This window comes from Dipteris shenzhenensis, chromosome 5, assembly GCF_047967505.1.
Source record: "Dipteris shenzhenensis isolate YYH24624 ecotype China chromosome 5, Dip_SZ_1.0, whole genome shotgun sequence".
In the NCBI taxonomy this organism is placed as follows: domain Eukaryota; kingdom Viridiplantae; phylum Streptophyta; class Polypodiopsida; order Gleicheniales; family Dipteridaceae; genus Dipteris; species Dipteris shenzhenensis.
Genome location: NC_141600.1, coordinates 5,254,129 through 5,275,013, shown reverse-complemented (window position 1 = coordinate 5,275,013; position 20,885 = coordinate 5,254,129). Strand labels below are relative to the sequence as shown.

Sequence of the window (20,885 nt, the reverse complement as noted above, 5' to 3'; positions counted from 1 at the left end):
TGGTTGACAGGAGAGCCAATGGTACATGATTGTACTGAACAGAGGTGTGGTCAGCAACAACAGAACAGAGCTGTTGAAAGTAGATATGCTGAGCAGACCAGTACGGAACAGGGGCATGGACGTCTCGGCTGCCACGCGGCAGACAGGCCTCACCCTTGGGAAGCTGCTGCAGGTCGGATCAGTCACTGGAGGCTGCTGCAAACATGGTACAAGTGGCACAACAGTACGGACAGAAGACGGCAGCTTTGGAGCACCTTTGGCCCCATGCATAGGGCCTGGAAGAGAGCTGGTAGCAGTCAAACAGATGTTGACTATTGCAGAGCATCCATGTGGCCAGGAAGGACTGAAAAAAGAGCTGCAACGTGCAGTCCCAGAAGCATGATATAGAGCCCAACCAGGTTGGCTGGCTGGTTGGCTCGCCAACCAAGTCGGCTGACTGGCCTATGAAAGTCGGCCACTCTCTGGGACATACAACCCCCTAGGGGTCCACATCTAGTCAGCACTCCGCTGGGATAGATTTTATATTGTGTCCACATTGGACAAAAATATATTTTGCTTGTTCTACATCTATCTTATGAGCATTGTCTAATTACTATCTGCACATCTATGAATAGTACACATTAAGGAAAGAAGTTTGACATTTGAAGATACCACAATGTGAGTTCCTAGGCTCTTTAACTCTACTTTGGGGTTAGCTTCCACCCTGCATACCCTCTGTTGTGTTCTCTAGAACACATGGCAAACTCAAAGATATGGCAAGACACCGCTTTTCTGACAAATATTCCAGAACCCCTAGGTATCTCTCTTTACCATTCTTCCTCACTGCTACAGCTGTCAGACAAGAGTCAAAAGAATTGCTTGGTAGCATAAGATAAACTACTCTTCCAACCCAACCTTTCATTGTTCACCAATACTCATGCTTCCACTTACTAATGTCCTATTTTCTCCCTCTTCTTGAGCTATCCTTTTTGCAGGCCCATCCAATAACTAGATCATTTGAAACACCTCATAGCTTTTTTATGGTTCTTTAGCTCAAAGAAAAATACAAGCAAGGGTACAAGTGATGAGAAAACGAGCAACGTTACAATTCAAAGAAACTCTAATAAGTTTACACACGTTCAAGATAGCTGACGATTAAAAGAGAACCTGTGCAGGGTCTTCAGATTCGCTCAAGATTGGCTGGTCAGCCAGCTGCAAATCAAAATAGCTTGCACTATTAAGAGGAGACCGAGGTGTGATGCTGCCAACCGAGGATGATGCACGACTTTGTTCAGACTTAGTCCCAAACAGGCTTTTGAAACTTATAGCATCAATGCTGGTAGCATCCATCTCTTGAAAGTCATCTGGTGAATCTTCAGGATCCCTGCGATAGCACTCACTCAGTTTTGGCAAACTACCTTGACATACAGCTTCATCAAAGGCACAAGGCTTAAAAGTATCTGGACTCCCTCCCTGTGGTGCATATGAACTCTTCGGTGTATTTGAATCTACCATCCTATCCAAGATCTCTGCAAGTTTACATAGACGATCATCCGCGCTAAAGCCTTTCAAATCACATCGAACTGCAAATGCACATATTCGGGAATGTTCTTCCAAATGAAAAGTTGGGACCTCATCCTCACATATTCTACAAATCACAAGTTGAATGTCATCTGAGCCACCAAGTTGATCTCCACCAACAGCAGGATAAAGTCTCCGCTTCCGGACAGGTACACCAGCAGAATCCTTTAGCGCTACCTCAAGAACATTCGAGTTGAGGCTAACTCGTCCATTATCCGCTTTTCCAGCAGAATTCGTTGAGGTCTTGCTGAGAGCATTCTTGTCAGTGCTAGAGCTTTTCATGTTTGACTTTTCTGGTGAATGTGAGTTAAAAATCCTCAACAGTTTCTTTTTCAGACTTGAATCTGAAAACTTTTCTGGATCTGATGATTCATTGCGCATTTCATTAGCGCCTTTTTTTAACCCTCCAGTAGAAATAACCGCATCACTGTTTCTCCAAATGATTAGTCTCTGCTCTTGACTGTAATACTGCTTTGCTATACCCTCTTTTGGTGCAGCTGAAATACTTTGGTTCCCAAGTACTCCACTTTTACAATCCCGAAGTCCCAACCCATCCTTTGGCATGCTTTTTTCCTTTTGATACTGCAGTAGTCTTGTGCATCTAGTCAGGATAAATAGCATGCGTGTGTGAAGTTGCTTTAACCTTCCTATGGGTAAACTTTGGCGTTCGTCATCTAGCTTTTGAACAATGCCTTCACACTGTTCTCTGAAATCTTCTGCAGACATCATGGAGCATTGTCTAGCCAAAACTAAAAGATCTTCTTGCCTTGCTTGCAATTCTGTATCTTGTTTTCCTGCTTCAGATTCCATGATATCAAGCAAATCTGCTGCAAACACTGCAAGCTCTGATTCAGCTTCCTTTTTTGCTTTGTCAAATCTTGCTTGCAAAGCACCCACCACAGCCTGCAAAATGTTGAAGCAAAGTCAGAATACAACCAAGCAAGCATGAAAAATGCAAGCACAGGTCATTAAATAATAGACACTCTCAATTCCCTTCTAAGTGATTCTAAGTATAACATCAAATTAAAATGTTGACGTGACTGCCAAAACAGCAACAGGTTGCTCAAGAAATGCTGGAAGCAAGATTGATGTACCAAACATACAAGAAATAAAGTCCTTTAAATCTATTTTCTGTTGGGATTGTTGTGGTCACCTCCCCACCTATGACCCCCAAATGAGGACATAGGGGAGGTGCACAGGCAGCATAGATTGGATTTTAAGAGAAGCCACATGAGCAAATTAGAAAACTACCACATCGGTAGATCAGAGAGAGAGGCAGGTGGATCTGCTGTAGCAACGTCTGCAGAGGTCAAAGAAGAAGTATGGAACTAAATGGCAGAAAGACAGTTCAATAAATTCAAACAGCAGTAAAACTAACAAGTAACCAGTCAACACTGTTACATTAACAATTCAGCAAAGGTATTACCAGCAGATTGGTAGCTAAAGTGCCCCTGCACCAAGACAAAGACACAGGTTGGCCCCAAACCTTGGCGGCCCTTTCAGAATTTCTTTAACTAAGTGAGAGGCCCTGAAATCCAGGCTACATAAAGGATACATTCCTTCTTACAACTTGCACATTCCACATCCCATTGGCCATCCACATACCCTGCATAGCCTTTACTGTTCGCTGCTCTCACCACTCCTGGCAGTGGATCTCCATCCCTGGTCCACGAAGCTTGCACACAGCCTGGAAATGTTACTAGCAGCCCACTCAGCCACTCAGTTGCCCACAGCTGTCACTAGTGCCCAACTAGTCATCCATTTGCTCAAAGCAGAGAAAGAAAGCATACACGAGTTTTTTGATCTCCAGGTCTTCCGGGCTGTGCCAAGTGGCTGCGACTTGTTCCAAAGCTGTTCCAAGTGATTGTGACCTGTCCAGGCTGCTGTTGGAGATTGCGATTTTCTTTCCACATTGTCCAAGCTCTGCACGGAACTTGCGATTTGATTCTAGGGAGCTTCTGGGTGTTGCTGCTGATTTTGGTAACTTATGGATTGGCAATTGCAACCCTCTGCTACATGCTCTCATTTTGTTCCTCTGCCTGTCTTGACCTCAGGGTTTTCCAGCCCCGGTGACCTATCTTCTGTGGATACCAGGTAGAAGAAGGCTTGCTTTTGCCTGCTTTTTCCGTTCCTTGATTGGTTGCTGGCTAGTTATTGCGTTTGGGTTTCTTTCCTCACAAAGAAATTTTGATTTATGATGGTGGGCAGAGAGGCTATAGATTGAGGCAACCTTTTTGGAAGTGCTTTGTCGATTGATTGCACCAGAGTTTGGCTGTTGAGAGCTTGTCTTGCAGTCGTTCAGCCGTGTCTGGCTGGTTGGGCACTTGGCTGTGCAATTGCAGGTGTGGCATAGACAATGGATGCTTTTGGGGTCTGCATGCTTTGGTTGGCTGAGGACAAAGGGTTGTCTAGTAATTGGATGCCATTTCACCGTTTGGAGTTGAGCCGGGAATTGCAGGGTGGGCTGGACGAGGAGTCTGTGGGCGTTGGTTTGCCTATGGTGCAGCTTCCCAGAGACCTTTGTAATCAGCCGCTTGGCTTCAAATGAATGTTAAATAAATACCGTAAGGGACACCAACGTTTGGGGCCAATCGGTGTCCTTGTATCTGAGTAGGAGCGCTCTAGTTCCCTTGTGATTTAATTTGTGGTGCACAATTATTTGTCAATTTACCAAGTATGCTGTAATTAAGTGGATCCTACCACCCTTTACGTTGTTGAGGCTGGTTTCACTGGTTCCATTGCCGGGATAGATGATATTCTGGATAGGTTGAAGGGGGGAGTTGTTTTCAGCCGCATTGATTTGAAGAGTGGGTACCATCAGGTTCGCATACGTCCAGAAGATGTACATAAGACGGCGTTTTGGACTTCTTTTTGGTTGTATGAGTTTTTGGTTATGCCTTTCGAACTCACTAATCCCTCCTACCACCTTCAATCGCATGATGGACAAGATCTTTCGAGACCACAGAGCCTTCGTGGGTACATTCTTTGATGACATGATTGTGTTTTCGATAGATGAGGAGGAGCATCGAGAGCATCTCGCGATTGTATTCGCTGAGCTCAGGAAGCAAGGGTTGTTCATAAACCCCAAAAAGAGCAGTTTTTCATGGCTGAGATTCATTTTTTGGGGCATATTGTTTCCAAGGATGGGGTTCATATGGATCTAGCTAAAGTGGAAGCAACGGAGTTGGCCACAAACAAAGAATTTGCGCGAAGTTCGGGTTTGTGTTCCTCGTACCGTCATTTTATTTATCCGTCACTTTGCAGAAATTGCAGCCCCTATGCATGCACTTTCCAAGAAAGAAAGACCATTCCAGTGGACACAAGTGGAGAATGACTCGTTTGAGGAGCTGAAGCACAAGCTTACAACTAATCCGGTGCTGATTTTGCCTGACTTGAGGAAGTCTTTTCATGTGCATGTGGATGCTTGTGGTAAAAATGGTATTGGAGCTGTCCTCACACTGGATGGGCATCTTGTAGCTTATGAGAGTCGCATTTTACAGCCAGCTAAGTTACATTTACAGATTTATGAGAAGGAGATGTTGGCTGTACTTCATACTTTATCCACTTGGAAACATTATGTATTGGGAGCTGATTTTACAGTACAGACAAATCATCAGTCTTTGCGCTACTGTCTGATGCAATCTAAGCTGTCCGAAAAGCACATGAGGTGGGCAAACTTCTTGTCAATGTTTCATTTTCAGATTGTACATGTTGAAGGCAAGAAGAATGTGGTTGCAGATGTTTTGTCCAGGAAGCCACAAGTCTCAACTGTGACAATTGCTTATCACAATAAGTTGGATGTAATGAAAAGGATTACCATGCGAAAGATGAGCAATTTATGACCAACTTAATAATGGACAGAGGCACGAGCATTATGTGCTTAAGGATGGGTTTATGATGATTCATGGCAAGCTGTGTGTAGTTAAGCAACTAAGGTTATGAGTGAATGTCATGATCCACCATATGTAGGACATCGTGATATTGATGCCACAGTCAAGACAGTAGAGCATTTCTTTTATTGGCCTATGCTGCGTCGCGATGTCAAAGAGTATGTTCGCACATGCATAACATGTCAGAAGGTAAAGTATGATCGCACGAAACTACTGGACTGTTACGTCCTTTGCCCATACCCGATGGACCATGGGAGAGCATAGCCATGGATTTTATTTTTTATTTGCCAAGGACACGTACATGTAATGATGGATTATGGACGATCATTGATCACTTCAGCAAGCATGCGCACTTCATTCCTTTACAGAAGAAGATTGGGGCAGATCATATGACGAAGTTATTTATGCAGAATATCTTCAAGTATCATGGTATGCCAAAGTCCATTGTGAGTGATAGAGACCCGCGCATGACCAACTTGTTTTGGCGGGGACTTTTTGAGAATATGGGCACTACTCTGCTATTTTCTTCTGCTTTTCATCCACAAACTGATGGACAATTGGGGTGGAATCTTACGTCGGCCTTCCACTATCTCAAATGGAGCTTTACCTGTGGAAGAATGTACCGTGTTATTTATATGCATACTCCACTAGTGGTAAAAACTTTTCCCATTGTGACTGGTGCTCCGAAACATAGCATTTCAGCAAATCTAGAGTTGTGGAATTAGCCTCCTCATCTTGCAGACAAAAGATAAAATTTTTTACGCTGATAAGTATGTGGAGAGCTTGGACATAGCTTATTAGAAGGTGAAACAAGCATTGCAGAAGTCACAGGAGAAGCAGAAAAAGGCAGCAGACAAGCACAGGTGTGACGTTGTCCTCAAGGAAGGTGATTATGTCTTGCTGCGTTTTCAGAAAGCAAGGCTGAAAAGTACACGGGGTCGTACTCGGCTATTCCCTAAGCCAGCTGGGTATGAGGTACTATGGGCCTTTCAAGGTAACTCAGCAGATTAATGATGTAGCATTTCGCTTACAATTACCTAACCATTGGAAGATTCACAATGCTTTCCAGGTGAGTTTCCTTAAGCCTTTTCAAGGTGATGTGCCTACGGATTTGCCTTCGGAGATCCAACCAGAGGTGGAAGACATGGATGAGATCCTTGTACCCGAGCAAACCCTAGCACATAGGGAAAGGAAGGTAAGAGGTAAAGTTGCACGACACTACTTGGTGAAATTTTATAATTATTCATCATTGCATTCGAAGTGGATGGACGAGGACGAGTTAGCAGATACTCCCCAAGTATTACAGCTTTACCTTGAGGCTTTCCAGTTGGAGCCCACTTTGCGTCGCACTCATTCAGGTTCAGCAGAGCGCCAGGTGTCTGTAGCATTACCTGATGCACAGGGGGGGAGTTAGCACTTCCATTCCTTTTATACAGACCCGCTCGTGTATCTAGAGGACACTTGGTGTTGCATTTTGTTTCTCCCGAGGTACTTGTTGCTGACACTATCTTTGCCGTGAGGGCCTCTATGATTGGTGTGCTAGCCACTTGGTTTTGATGCATCTTATGTGCAATGTATTTTGTATTTGTTACCATGGCTCTATAGATACATATTCATTGTTGGTTGGCCTGTTGGCGGCATTGGTACGCTGTCCTTTCAGGTTTGGTTGGTCTGTTGGGTCGCTCCCATTTTAGACTTGGTTGATCTGTTGACAGCATTGTTGGCTGTCTTTCAGATTTGGTTATTTGGTTATTTTTCTATTTCAGCTTTGGTCATTTCATTTGCTTTTGGTTTTTTCATTAGATGGAATTGTTCTAATGTCTAACATTGAGAGATGGTTTGATGAGCTAAAGCCTTTGTGAAGGTGGAGACCAGCAATGGTTGCTCAGATTGTCATTTTGAGGACAAGAATGGCACCACTTGCATAAGGAAGACATCTTTGGAGAGATTCCAAGATCAGAGTCAGAGGTGTACAGGGATGCTGAAGATTGCAGCATGTGTATATTATTTTGTACATATATTCAGAAGTCAGTAGGACACATTGGGCAAAGTGTTTGCGTTCTCTCTCTTAAGTGCTAAGGAAATGGAGGGTGAAAGCCTTCCCAGAAAGCAGAGGGAGAAGTCTTGTTGCAGTGGACATCAATAGCATGACAGGAACAGGAGTTTCGTAGGCTTCTACAAGGCTCAAATGCAGAATATTGAAAGTAAAACAAGGTGAACCCATTGAAGCCTTTATGGTGGAGAGAAGGGCATCAACAGATCTAGAGAGTATATTGTTGCTAGTGGATTACTCAGTTGTAAGCTCATTTGGAGCTTCTAGTCCACGATTTCTATAGACACAAGGCGGTAAGGAGCAACAGGGATCTCATTGTTCATGTGGAGTTCTGGTTGCGGAAGGTACCAAAGTGGTGACACACCTTGGAAGTTGGGAGCATGGTGCTTGGCAGGAACTAAGCTGTCCTTGGATTCTAAAGAGGATAGCTAGATGTACTTGATGTTTGTACCAAGATTGCTCGAGCACACCCGCGTGTTCATGATCGAGGATGGCCGTACCATAACAATGGGTGCTACCTGGATTGTAGCTGTGTTCCAACTTCCAAGATGGCTTACCTCGGTAGAGCTGGACCTGGAAGATCAGGAGCTGTGGGTTCAAAGAACAAATATCGAGGACATCTTCAACTTGGTCCTGACAGCTCTTTGTGGGAGTTGACAGAACATCTGCATCCACGAGTGGGTGTTGGCCCACGGTTGGCCGGTGAGAGGGGTGTTAGGACTATTGTGGTCACCTCCCCACCTGTAAGCCCCCAAATGAGGACATAGGGGAGGTGTACCAGCAGCATAGATTGGGTTCAAAAGAAGCCCACGTACCCAGATCTGAAGACTGCCAGGTGGGTAGATCACAGAGAGAACACAGACTGCCCATGTCTAAGTGGATCTGCAGACTGCTATAGCAAGGTTTGCAGAGGTAAGAGAAGTGGCATGAAACCTGTACGTCAGAAAGACAGGGCTGATGAGACCATTCAGAGGCCATACTTGGTCGGCCGCCTCAAGAACCCCTGCCTGGAGAGGATGCAGAGCTGCAGCATCACGTGGTACTGTGATTGGAACAGTTTGGGGCTGTACTCGTCAGCAGTACAGCAGAATAGACCAGGTGTTGCAGGTACAGATTACTGCAGGTGGTCAGATGCAGGTCCAGAAGGCAGCAGATAGGTTGGGGCAGGTCCCGCAATAGGCTCCTGGACCAGGGCCCAGGGCCATACATAGCCATACATAGGGAGGTCGGCTGGTCGAGGCAGGACCGGACTGGATCGGCCCAGTCATTGGTTGGCTGACAGACTGGTCAGCCAGTCTGTAGCTGGTCGGTCAGTTCAGAGGGCTCCAGGGCCTATTTAAAGTTGGCTAACAGACTGTCCACCATCTGTACCTGGTTGGTCAGTCAGAGGGCTCCAAGCCCTATAAATAGGCCCCTGGATGGAGCAATCATCTATTCATCGTGCGCCTCACAATTGGCTGTCCATTGGAGTTGCAACTTGCAAGGAGACCGGGGATCAGCATTCCTTGTACCTCACAATGTGGCTGCAGGCAGAAGTAGCAATGAAATCTAGGATCAGTACAAGAACATTACCTCACCATAGGCTGCATTGCAGGCTGACTGAATTTTGGAGGTGCCAGGAGGATGTAGAAGACCACATCTAGACAGTACCCTATCTGCTAAGTGGTGGCACAATGAGCACATGTTTTGTAAGAGGTTTTGTCCATCTTTGGATCAGACTTAAAAGCCACAAACATGACTATCTGCTGAGTGGTAGTGACTATGCTCTTCACCTGTAGAGGTTATAACGTCCTCTATGAGCAAGTCTAAGCAATGGGCTAAATGGGCTACCCAAGGAGACCAGGGACTAGAGGGAAATCCTCCAACACTTTGACCCATTATTAAACAATCATTGCCACTACCTGATTACATTCATCGGCCCAACATCCACCTTATGTGCCTAGCGCTTATGAATAGTATCTAATATGGCCACCTCATCAATTGGCATGGGAAAGCAGTGTGCCTATGCAACACAAAACCCAAACATTCCTAAACAAGTGCTGGCCAAACCTCTGGACTAGCCCATTGAGCAACCAATCAAGAGGGGGGTCTGCTCCTAAGGTAACCTATTAGAATTTACAGTATATGGTCAGGCTGCCCTGCAGAACAAGCAGCGGTCTAGTTACAGATGGAGGGTGCAGACACTAAGGCAGTGCACGCACAATGGCAGACAGAGCTAAAAGCAAAGACAAATCTCCACATGCAAGGACTCAGAATCCAATGAACATACATCTTGGGGACAATGCTATGCAAGGCAGGATTTTTAAACCATCATATCTGAATTGTGTGCCAGCTTTCATATAGAGAAGCATAACAAGAGGATACTCTCATAGCTCAAAATACTGGAAGTAACAAACAAGCAGTGATACCTCTGAGTTCCTGGCATTGAGTGCATGCCAAGAAGAACGTGATCCAAAACCCCCAGGATTCAGCTCCTGTGAGAAGCTTGTGATGTCAGTTGGCATCTTTTTCTTTGAAAGACCACCGGTCACACGCAACAAAGCTTTAAATCGTGGTGATTCAGTCTCCTTACAACTGTCATACAGTTCAGCAGCCTGCGGTACGTGGAAATTTAAAAAAGAGGACAGGCAAATAGGCAATGTTGTTGAAGAACACAAACCATTTTCAAACCCATCAAGTAACTGAAAGAAACAGCCTTCAGAGCAGCATACCTCTTTTTGAGGAACAGAATCCACAGGGATCCCGGATGAAGGTGGCAGTGCGCCAATAGTTTCATTGGCATCCCCTACAACAACAACGAAAATGTCAGGTGCACTTTGAAAAACTCGACCCCCATCATTATATCAATAGTTCATGCCACCCCCCAAAAACACGTGTGAGCACTCATGCACCCACCCCATACGTGTTCATACAGGAACATGCATTTCCACACACACATAAATATCAAGAGTACTGAACCAGTCGAACAGTTTCTTGGCTTTTCTTGATCTTCGATGGGAGGACACCAGTATTACTTTATTAAACATAACAAAAGAAAGAAGAGGAAGGAGATTGGCACAACAAAAAACAGAAAAAACAGATACTGTGGAGATTTTATCCAGTGGGTTTATAGACTGAAACATAAGACTGACAAATATTATTGTGTAGTGACAAAGATTAAGGGAAGAGACAAGGCGCTAAGTTTTCAAATAGGTAAAGGTTAGAACGCTAGAAGGTCAAGAGAGAAAAATTGCAAGTGCTATTTTTTTAATCCATTTTCTTTCTCAGAACTGATGCAGAAAAAACACACACAGGCACGCTGAGGAAGAGAAAACCTGGTGGGTTTTATAAAGTAGATGCAACACATCAATGGCCCATGTAATTTAATGTTCCAAACAACTCCATTTTCCATGGAAGATGGGAGTGCAGTGAATGTGCCCCCCGAGGTGTGACTACATATCCAAGGACCATGGCATGGACATAAGATCACATACATGACTCTCATACGCTCATAAGATCCTAATTAATGAGAAGTTATACTACCTTCTGGTGATAGCCTGCTCAACAAATCTGGCTCTGCTGGAGAACTTCCATCACAAGCAGTCTCAGAATTAGAAATGCCGGAGTTGTATAATCTGGTATGTGGCCTGAACTTTGAAGAGTGACCATTGGACAATCCTTTTGAAAAGCCATTCCTTCGAACCCCCTCCCTACTGACAAGACAAGATTGTTTATCATCATTTGGCTTGTCCTCAATGAATGTGTTCAACTCAGAACTGCCAGACGAAGCATGCTCTGCCAAGGAAGCACTTTCGAAAGCATCCCTAGCATTTTCCACTTTCTGAAATGACCCTTTGAAATTCTTTGTGGACTCACACCTGGAGATGACTGAATCTGGTTCATTTCTGACTAGTTTTTTCCCCAGTTGCCCCTTGGGCACAGCTCTCCGACTCTCATCTACAGAAGGCGCTCTGCAGTCACCAGAAACAGCACAAGTCCGACCTGCTGATGTATCCGATGCACATCTGACCGTTCTCACTGATAATGGATTGGGACGAGTTCTGATTTTGTTCAGGCGAGGTTGTCTAGACAAGGACAAAGATTCACCCTCCACAACGGAGGTGCTCTCTTCAGCAATACCCTTTTCCTCCTTTGTTCCTTTGCTGTCAAGTACTTTCCCAAGATCTTCCCCTTTGTCTTGAGCTGCTTCTCTGCCATTTCCGTTAATTGCATTCTTCTGTACCCTGGATAGATTCCAATCAGAATTTGCTGATAAGCGTCGCAAGGTCTTCTTTGGACCAGAATGCAGACTCTTAGCTTCTTCGCTGGGACCTGCTTCAGTAGGTGATCCATGCTCCTTTGAATTTCTTAACCTCTCTTTTTTAATGCTGCTTTCCTTGTTGGGCCCTGCTTCTGCATTTGCAAGCAGATTCTGCTCAGAACCTTTCTTTGAGGACCTAGAGAATTTCTCTGGAGGCGAACCATATTCAACTTCGCATCTGGGAACTTCAGTACACACCCTATCCTCCAAATTATCTGCCTTATGCATTACATTGCCGCTGCTCTTTTTTGCAACTGAACCTTTATTTGCTAGTAAACCAACAGCTGTTATGCCAAAGGGTCCCATAATCCTATTGCTATTGAACGGACAGAGTTTTAGAGGCTGAAACCAAAATGAGCATTATCTTCACCGAATGCCCTGTGACAACACCCTCAGAATGCTCGAGAACCCTCTTGGACTTACTCGTGCAAAGAAAACTTTGCTGCCGTCCCGCCTGGATGATTAAATAGGGATAAAAAGGAAGATTGATCGTCATCCTGTTGCACTCTGATAACTCATGAGACCTTGAGAAGCAGAATCTGAATACAATTTCAACCCATATGTGAAAGCATGAAACCTTCAGCTTCGTTGAGGATCCATACAGCTTATAGAGACTGCGGCCAGGGAAGCAGGGGCAACGGTTTCATTAGTCGTTGGTGCAGACCAGGTGTGCTTTGCGAGTTTGACGATATGGTAGAATTAGTCTTGGAGAGATTCTGAGGAAAGAAAGGATATTGCCACCTACCGTCTGCAAGAGCAGGGAATACGAACGGTAACAAGGAAGAGTCGGGCAAAGCTAGCGCTCTCTCTCTCTCTCTCTCTCTCTCTCTCTCTTTGCTCCTCTGAAGCTCTGCCTCTTGCCAATCGCGGCCCTTTCCACGCACCCAAGAGGCTGGTCTCTCTCACCAACCCACTCCACCCCCACCCCCCCCGCTGTGATTGATTTCCTCTGCCCTCCTCCACCCGTGCTCCGCAGTGCGCGAGGCTGATTCTCCAGAAAACCGAAAATGGGCGAGAATTTGCGTCGGTAGGCCTCGGATCCGAGGAAGGACTGGTCACTGGTCTTATGACCTATATTTTGTCTGTAACCGCACAGGCACCTCGCCAGCAGAGTCTGCCGGCATGCTCACGGCGTGGGGACCCGCTCCCCTTCCTCTTTGATCCTGCCTCTTTCTCTGGCCCAATTCTTTGATTTGTCAAATGTGAAGAGCAGTTACTATCGACCACATGGAGCCTTGTGGGCAAAAATCTGCTCTTTCCGTCAAAGGTGGAGATCCTCATCATCAGCTTCAGAAAAGCTACAACTCGCGCTCAATTTCCATCTTTTTGCACGAATTTCTTTGCTCCTGAAGTAGGTCAGCTTCCCCGCTACCGACTGGGCATTGCCATCACCAAACTGCGTCGCACCACAAGCCCTGTCGCTCTCGTCCCTCCGCGCCGATCCAAACGCCGCTCCCGTGGGCCAAAGGCATTATGCTCCCCCTTCTTCTGCCTGCCGCAGCGAGGAATCTGCATTCCCTCAGTGCCAGTTCCTCCTCTGTCCTTTGGATGCCACTGGACCAATCCACTCGTGCGGGAAGAACATGCCCACGTGGCACGGTCTCTGAACCTGGCGCCTGCCGAGTGCGCAGTAAATGGACCCGACGGGCTTTCTCTCTCTTCGCCACGTGGAGCCCTGCTTTGCCTAGAACTTGACTCTCCTCCGAGTGGCTTATATTTTCTAATTCTCTATTACGAAATTAAGAATTTTGATTTCCAAAAATTCTTTGCTACAGGTCTCTCTCTCTCTCCTTTCCCTAGAAATCCTCTCTTTCTCTCTCTCTTGCCCTCCCCTCCTCTCTCTCTCTCCCATTTCCGCCCTCTTTTCCATGCTGCACATCTCAGGCAAACCTTATGACTGATTCATCTTATTAAGCCAATGAGTTCAACCTCCATGACGGATCTTTGTTGTCATTTGTCCACCAAATGCATTATGATCCTAATTGTGTCAATGTAACGCGTTGTTGTGCCCGCCTTCATTGGCTCCTTCGATAACCAACCTCCATTTGACATGCTTGCCACCACTCTTCAACCCTTCATCCAGGAAAACCTCTCAACTTCAACCTTCAATATGGAGAAATCCATCTCCACCAATTCTCATATGGAGTGAATTACAATCCTTACTCTCCGAGATCGAGGTGAATCATCTCTGCGATAAAATGTTCCGTAGCTCGATAGGATACCTTTCTAAGCCTCATCCACGAAAAGCACCAAGAAACTTTATTCCACCGTGCAACTTTTATTAGAGAGTCACAAATGTCCTTACATCCTCACAACATTTTAGAGAGATTCACAAATATCTTTACATCTTGAGTACTTGGGAGGATGCTTGTGATGTCTCCATGGTGAGCTGTTAGTAATACTCTTCTTCTTTTAGCACTACCTTGGGAGGTAGTGCTCTACAGGAAAAAATACTTGATTAATAGGGAACACAAAACTCAAAATGAGCTGGAAAGACCTCAACCCTGCTATAATCTCTAAGGAAAAGGGGGAACGCCTCCATTCCCTAAGGATAACCCTCTACCCAGGAAGAACCCTGCATGCTTGCCCAACTGAGTGATCGTAGTGACTCTCTTTGCATGTGATGAGTAGTTCGGTTTGTATTAGAGCGGTGTGTAAGCTCCAACAAGGTTGGTAGACTTGAGGAGATTTAGAGGAGTTCTGGTAGCTATACCAGACAGTCATGTGTCGCCCTTGTTAGTGGAAGATTTGTGAGCCTTTGTGGCTCTGAAATGTTATCATAGAAGGTAACGTGAGACCCCGGCTTTAAGGGTTTTCATCATCTAAGGGTGAGATGTGAAGAAAGGGTTGTCACATTTTATGGCCTTTGGAAGGCCTAGTGAATTTTTCACCTTGTTATTCTAGTTTTGCTCTCTCTCTCTCTCTTACATTTTAGAGAGATTCACAAATGTCTTTACATCTTGAGTACTTGGGAGAATGCTTGTGACGTCTCCATGGTGAGTTGTTAGTAATACTCTTCTTCTTTTAGCACTACCTTGGGAGGCAGTGCTCTACAGGAAAAAATAATTGCTTAACTACTTTTTGGCATGCCAAAGGCAAAGCCATTGCATTTGTTTTGGGTTCTCTTATTATGGGAATTGTGTAAAGGCCTTGAAAAAATGTTATCATAGAAGGTAACGTAAGAGGGGCTTTAAGGGTTGTCATCATCTAAGGGTGAGGTGTGAAGAAAGGGTTGTCACGTTTTATGGCCTTTGGAAGGCCTAGTGAAATTTTCACCTTGTTATTCTAGTTTTGCTCTCTCTCTCTGTCTCTCTCTCTCTCTCTCTCTCTCTCTCTCTCTCTCTCTCTCTCTCTCTCTCTCTCTCTCTCTCTCTCTCTCTTCTCACCAACATCATCATCCTCTATCAGTATACTCCAATGCTCCATAAAATCTTAAAATTTTGAATAATGAAAACATTGCTCTCGAGCACATCATGTGCTTTTTTTTTTTTCACTCCACACACACAGAGTTGGCATGCCGCGTTGCATTTACAAGCGGAACCGCATTCTAGCACTCAAACTTTCCAATGGTTCTACGCACGAGCTTCCATCGCATGAGCTGCAAAGTAAATCTTGAAAATCGTTTGCATTTAGCATAACCTAAGGCAATGCTCATGAGTACTTGCACTCGTTGGTTTTTTTTAAGTCCTTGGTTATTCATACGATAGCTTTGATTTGTTTTAGCATGCTATCCAAAAAGTGTGACCACCTGCCCCTATCATGATCTTCGCTAGTGGTAAAGCTTACCATCAAACAATATAGCCATTATTGCTAGTATGGCTATAATTGGGCCTACATAAGCAGTCCCCCATTAACAGGTAACTAAACCCCACCTACCGCTTAGCCGATGGAATGGTTCTTAGTACCTATACCCACAAGGCAATGGTGGTAGAGGGGACTATTCTTGAGTTTAGATCTCTTTGCTCTCTATATGGGGAGGTGGTTTTTATGAGTTTTTTTCGTTTTGTGTGCATTCTATATCGTGCACCATATGTTGTACTAGCTTCTTTGTAAGAGTTCGATTTTGCTCCATGAGGGAATTTATTTTTCATGTTCCACATGATGTCATACTTAGTATAAGTTTTCTTTGAAATAAAAAAAGGATGCTGGAGCACAAAGTGAGCAAGTCAGGCCTCCTTTGGTGAAAAGTCCACCACTTATCCTAAGTTCTTCAAGCTATGGGACTTGGTGGCAATGACATTGATGTAGGTTTGCTTCATAACATGTGCCAATTTCTTCGTGAGAAATGTGATTTTGGTATGTGCTTAGTCGAAAGGGGAGGCATCACATTCCACCTCCATTCTTAATTAATTATACGGTGCACTTCTTTGAGTATTAATCACGATCAATCAGATGATTAACAAGTATTTGGATTAGGATGTGAAGCCTAGGACCTTTGGGTGCATTTGGGTTAGGATGCGAGAATGGAGATGCACAAAATCCCAATAAAAGAAATTGGTAAAGGCATTGAAGTTTGCACTTGATATGCCATTGGAGAGCTTAAAAATCAATGTCTCATAACTTTTTTTATAAGCTCGTTCAGTTTCATTCAGGGAGACAAATGATCGGAAGCCTTCTCATATGCCTTCACTCATGCTTTGCTTTCGGAAGTATTCGCCATCGTTAGCTAATTGGGTCATTCCCTACCAATGGGCATAGTATGGAAATAACCTACACATGTGCAATTTTTTTAAACCACGATATAGTTTAAATGTGTGGCATCAAGGAAATCTTCTTCAATTATGTGTTCATGAAATACCTCCTCATTGAGGCCCACATCACCGTTGCATCCACCTCAGCCAACATAGAGGTTTGATTCATGGATGTCCAACAAGATGGCCATAGAAGCCAAGAATGAGTACATCCTATTGCATGTCCAACTAGCAAGAGTGTCCATTTCTAGAGTTCCTTGCCTTAAAAACAATGGATGAAATTTGCAAGCTATGTTGGTTGCAATTTATGACCGTAATGAAGAAGGTTGATATAGCCTTTGTTTGTCATCTATTTTGGGAGTCTAGGCATGATGCTTTGTTTTGTGTTGCAATTCATGACTATAACAAGGTTAGTATCAAGTTTCTTATTACTAACTCACATTTCAATGCACACATAATTTAGTATAAATATTATAAACTACACAATTATCTATAGGGTTCAATGATTTTAGAAAATGAAAAACAATATTGTCACACAATTTGACATTCCTTTATTGTTTGATTGTTTGTATATGCATAAGTGAGCAATAGTTAATGATTTTGGATATAGTGTGACTATAGATTTATGTATATGCTTGCCCAAACATTATAATTTCATCTCGTTGCTTTTTGCAACCTAAAAACATCAAATGAAGGTCATAAAATATTTTCATTCGCTACCCAAGTGGATTCATATCAACAAAACTAGTGGCATGTGCTTCTTGCCCAAAATGAGATACTCTTTCAAAATATGAGGGTTTTACCATTTCATGTGTGCATTCATCTTTGCTTGCTTTCCTCCCTCTCCTCTACTCCCATTTTAGCTCTCTTCTCTTCCCCTTTTAGTAATAATTAGAAGATTTTAGTTTAGTATTTGTTTGAGTTACTTTACATTTTCCCTAAATAAGACTTAATGGTTGTGCCACATTGATGTTAAGAGGGGATGGTAGACATGTGGGGGTGGAATCCACATAGATTGGAAGGAAATGGAAACATTGCTATTATGGCTCTTGGAATCCTTGGGCCATGACATAGGGTTGATTTGCTAGCAACACACCTTAAAATAGGCCTATAGTGTGTATCATCCTTTCAAAGGGTAGGGAGAGGGGGTCAAGGAGGTCAAGCAGTAGTCAACTACAAATAAACGAAATGACATGAAAGATTGTTTAAAGCTATGCTAGACATCTTTCATTAGGCGAGCCTTGTGGTGGTAGCTCCTTGAAACAATCAAACCACACATACTTGAGAGTATCAAGGAGCAAAAGCTTTGTACATTTCCTTATGTGTGGAGCTTGCTCACGATGACCTTGGAAATATAAATGTACATATTTTAAGAAGGGAGAGTTGCCCATATTATAGAGACAACAAAATAGAACATGGAACAACTCCTTCATGAATTGGACAAAGTAGGTTCCCTCGCTTATGTATAAAGGCTAAACGAAAGCACGAGTTTAGATGTGAGTTTAAAACGGGGCTCAAATGAATTGTCAAAAATAAGATGTGCATTACTTTTATTAAATTTTATATTGTAAGTCTCTAAGTAGAGTGCAACGTGCTAAAAAGCAATAAGCTCTCCTTTTGTACAAAAATCACTAAGGTTGTTTTCGATTGCACTTTTCTTTCTAGACGGTCACCCTCACTTATCAATGCAAGCATTTTATAAGTGATGAATTGATTAAGATACTACTCCATAATAATTCCCACTTTATTTATCTCAACAAATGGTTTGTCACATCACCTTTTTGTTTTATATACTAAGCATTCATGATGAACAAAGCTAAACACTTCAAAGATAATTGTTTGCTTTCAAAAGGAAAACGATCCCCTTCATATTGCTCCATTACTAGTTGATTGAATTCTTTCCAAAATTTGGGGCATCTATTAGATTCTCATGGATATTTTACAATAAAAAGCAAAGGAAAATGATCCCCTTCATATTGCTCCATTGCGAATTGATTGAATATTTTATCCAAAATTTGACACATCTATTAGATTCTCATGAGATTTCATGAATAAAATTATGCAGATAATCAAGTGCTAAAGAACTGTACTTGATCCATTCCATAAAAGGACGTAAGTACCAATTTTTCATTTAATCCACTTCCCACTTGAATATCTCAAAAGTTGTGATTCATATATAGTACAGATCATCTTAGTCTTTCTTCTTTTCACATCCTACCTCGATGTATCATGTATGACTTTATAATACATTAGGCATGTTTATTTTGCTACAAAATGCATTGCTTGAAATGTTTTCAAGGTCTTTTCTTTAGCGCATTACAAGTTGCACGAAAGAATTTTGAACTAGCTCGACATTCCTTATCAAGCATTTACGTATTCCAAGATTCTTAATTGAAATCTCTTATTGGTTATATGATTTTTTACTCTACAATGCTACATGATGCATGCATTTTATCTCCCAAACAAGGTAAGGAATCCAATCTTTCTTTTTTGACCTGCCCATCATAACATTGGCAAAGCATACTTATAAAGAATTTATCCTCTATTAGTGATGACTTAGCCTTCAATTTTCAAACCTAGAATACTTATTTGACCATTATGATTTGATTAAAAGCCTTTTCACTGTTCCCACTTTGTAGAGATCTCCACTTGCAGTTAAGATACAAATGACTATGTCAAGGTCATTACCACTAAGACATGTTTTTTACTTTTGGATCTTCAAAGTACAATAATATTGTGTTGGCTATGCATTATCCACTTATGTCCAAAGTCACCTTTTAAGATTGTCATAGGATTCATAGCTCCTAACGGACACCTTTTTACTATTGGGGAGCAAAGTACCCTTGTAAGTAATGATCAATAGAAGGTTGTGCATAAGGGCTAGATTATGAGTTTGAAATATTGGTAACATCAAAGTGGAAGAAAATCTCTCAAAACTATTGGCATGTATTAAGGGTATTGTATCTTCAATTTTAAACATTAAAACTATAACTTTATAGAATTACCCTGACCATGCAATTCGTGCCCCAAACTATGTAGATTCAACATTTCATGTTTTACTTGCATATTTAAGAAATTTAAGTAATGACAGGACCAAATTCATGTCATTATTACATGGTAAGCAACATAATACATATAAAAGACCACACACATGCATGAAAGCACATGCATGCACACATGCCACACAGACATATTTTGTGTGTGTGTGTGTGTGTGTGTGTGTGGAAGATTTTACAACATCCCTTTGCATAGTGAAAAGACAAAAGAGCGAAGCTAGACAATGAAATAGGACTAATTGCATCAACAAAAAAGTTTGTACAAGTCAACGAATCCCTATTTATAAAGGAGACTAGTAGTGGGCCCTTTTGTAGAAATGACTTTGTGGAAACTATATAGAAGTTGAGCTTCGATAAGTCCTCGCAAGCATCACTTTTATTAAAGAGGAGAGTCTACCTACTTGCCACCATACAACAAGAAAAACGTGGTCAGAACCCCCTTAAACCTTAGTTGGGAAGAGAGGTGTCATAAACACCCCTCCCTTATTATTGGTGTCACAATAAAAATGAGAACTTAAACCTAGACTTAACAAGCTTTATGTAGTTTTTGAGAGATTGCTTGGGGTAACAGTGAGTTTTAGGGGGAGAGTGTATGACAAAGGTAATAAATTTGAAAAATTTATGGAGAGAAAAGGAAGAGATATGCAGGAAAAAGGGTTAATGAAATCACTAAGATGGTATGTGGAAAATTATGAGAATTGTATTTGGAGAAGGATGGGGTAGAAAAAATTAAAATCAAATTAGAAGTAAAAGGGCAAGAATAAGAAAGGCACGCGAGGTGGAAATTTTAAGACTATGGATGGAGTATAGTAAAGAATGGACTAGTTATTCGAGAAGATGGGGTAAAAATTATTAGAAGGGTTAGAGTGGTTAGGAGAAGGGAGTAATAGTACGAGGAGGGGAGAAAGTTAAAAAAGGGGTTATTAATAAATAGGCAAATAAGAAGGACTTATTTAGAGTTTCTAAATAAAGGGTTAGGGAGGTTAGGAGTGTTTATAAAGAAATAATAATAAGTAATAAAGGGTAATAATAGTGTATATAATAGTGTAATAGAGTAGTGGGTTAGTAGATTTTAAAAGTGAGAGTCATATACTAGATTAATAGGTAGAATTTTAGTAAAGAAAAGTAAAAAAAAGGTTAAGGAAGGTATAGAAATAAAAATCAAGGGGGATGGAAATATGTCAAGAGGAAGAAAAGGACTAATATTAGAAAAAAACCGGTCTTAAAAATAAAGGGGAAAAAGGGGGAGGGGAGGGGTGGTTTAAATTTAAGAATAAAGAAACAAAGAAAAAGAGACGAAAAACAGTTTGTAAAGTCTAGAAAGACCTGTGAACA

At 42.5% G+C, this 20,885-nt stretch overlaps 1 protein-coding gene across 1 annotated transcript in view; it reads right to left on the bottom strand.

Annotated features, from left to right (window-relative positions):
* LOC147901543 (putative serine/threonine protein kinase IRE) overlaps nucleotides 1-12,707 on the bottom strand; it is a 65,780-nt gene extending 53,073 nt beyond the window's left edge. Inside the window, exons 1-4 of the mRNA XM_087375352.1 lie at nucleotides 11,026-12,707; nucleotides 10,215-10,288; nucleotides 9,912-10,097; nucleotides 1,147-2,463 (exon numbers count right to left, since the gene is read on the bottom strand). Of these exons, the coding sequence (XP_087231478.1) occupies nucleotides 1,147-2,463; nucleotides 9,912-10,097; nucleotides 10,215-10,288; nucleotides 11,026-12,109 (2,661 nt within the window). The 5' untranslated portion in view covers nucleotides 12,110-12,707. The remainder of the gene's footprint in view (nucleotides 1-1,146; nucleotides 2,464-9,911; nucleotides 10,098-10,214; nucleotides 10,289-11,025) is intronic.
* Between the last annotated feature and the right edge of the window lie 8,178 nt (nucleotides 12,708-20,885).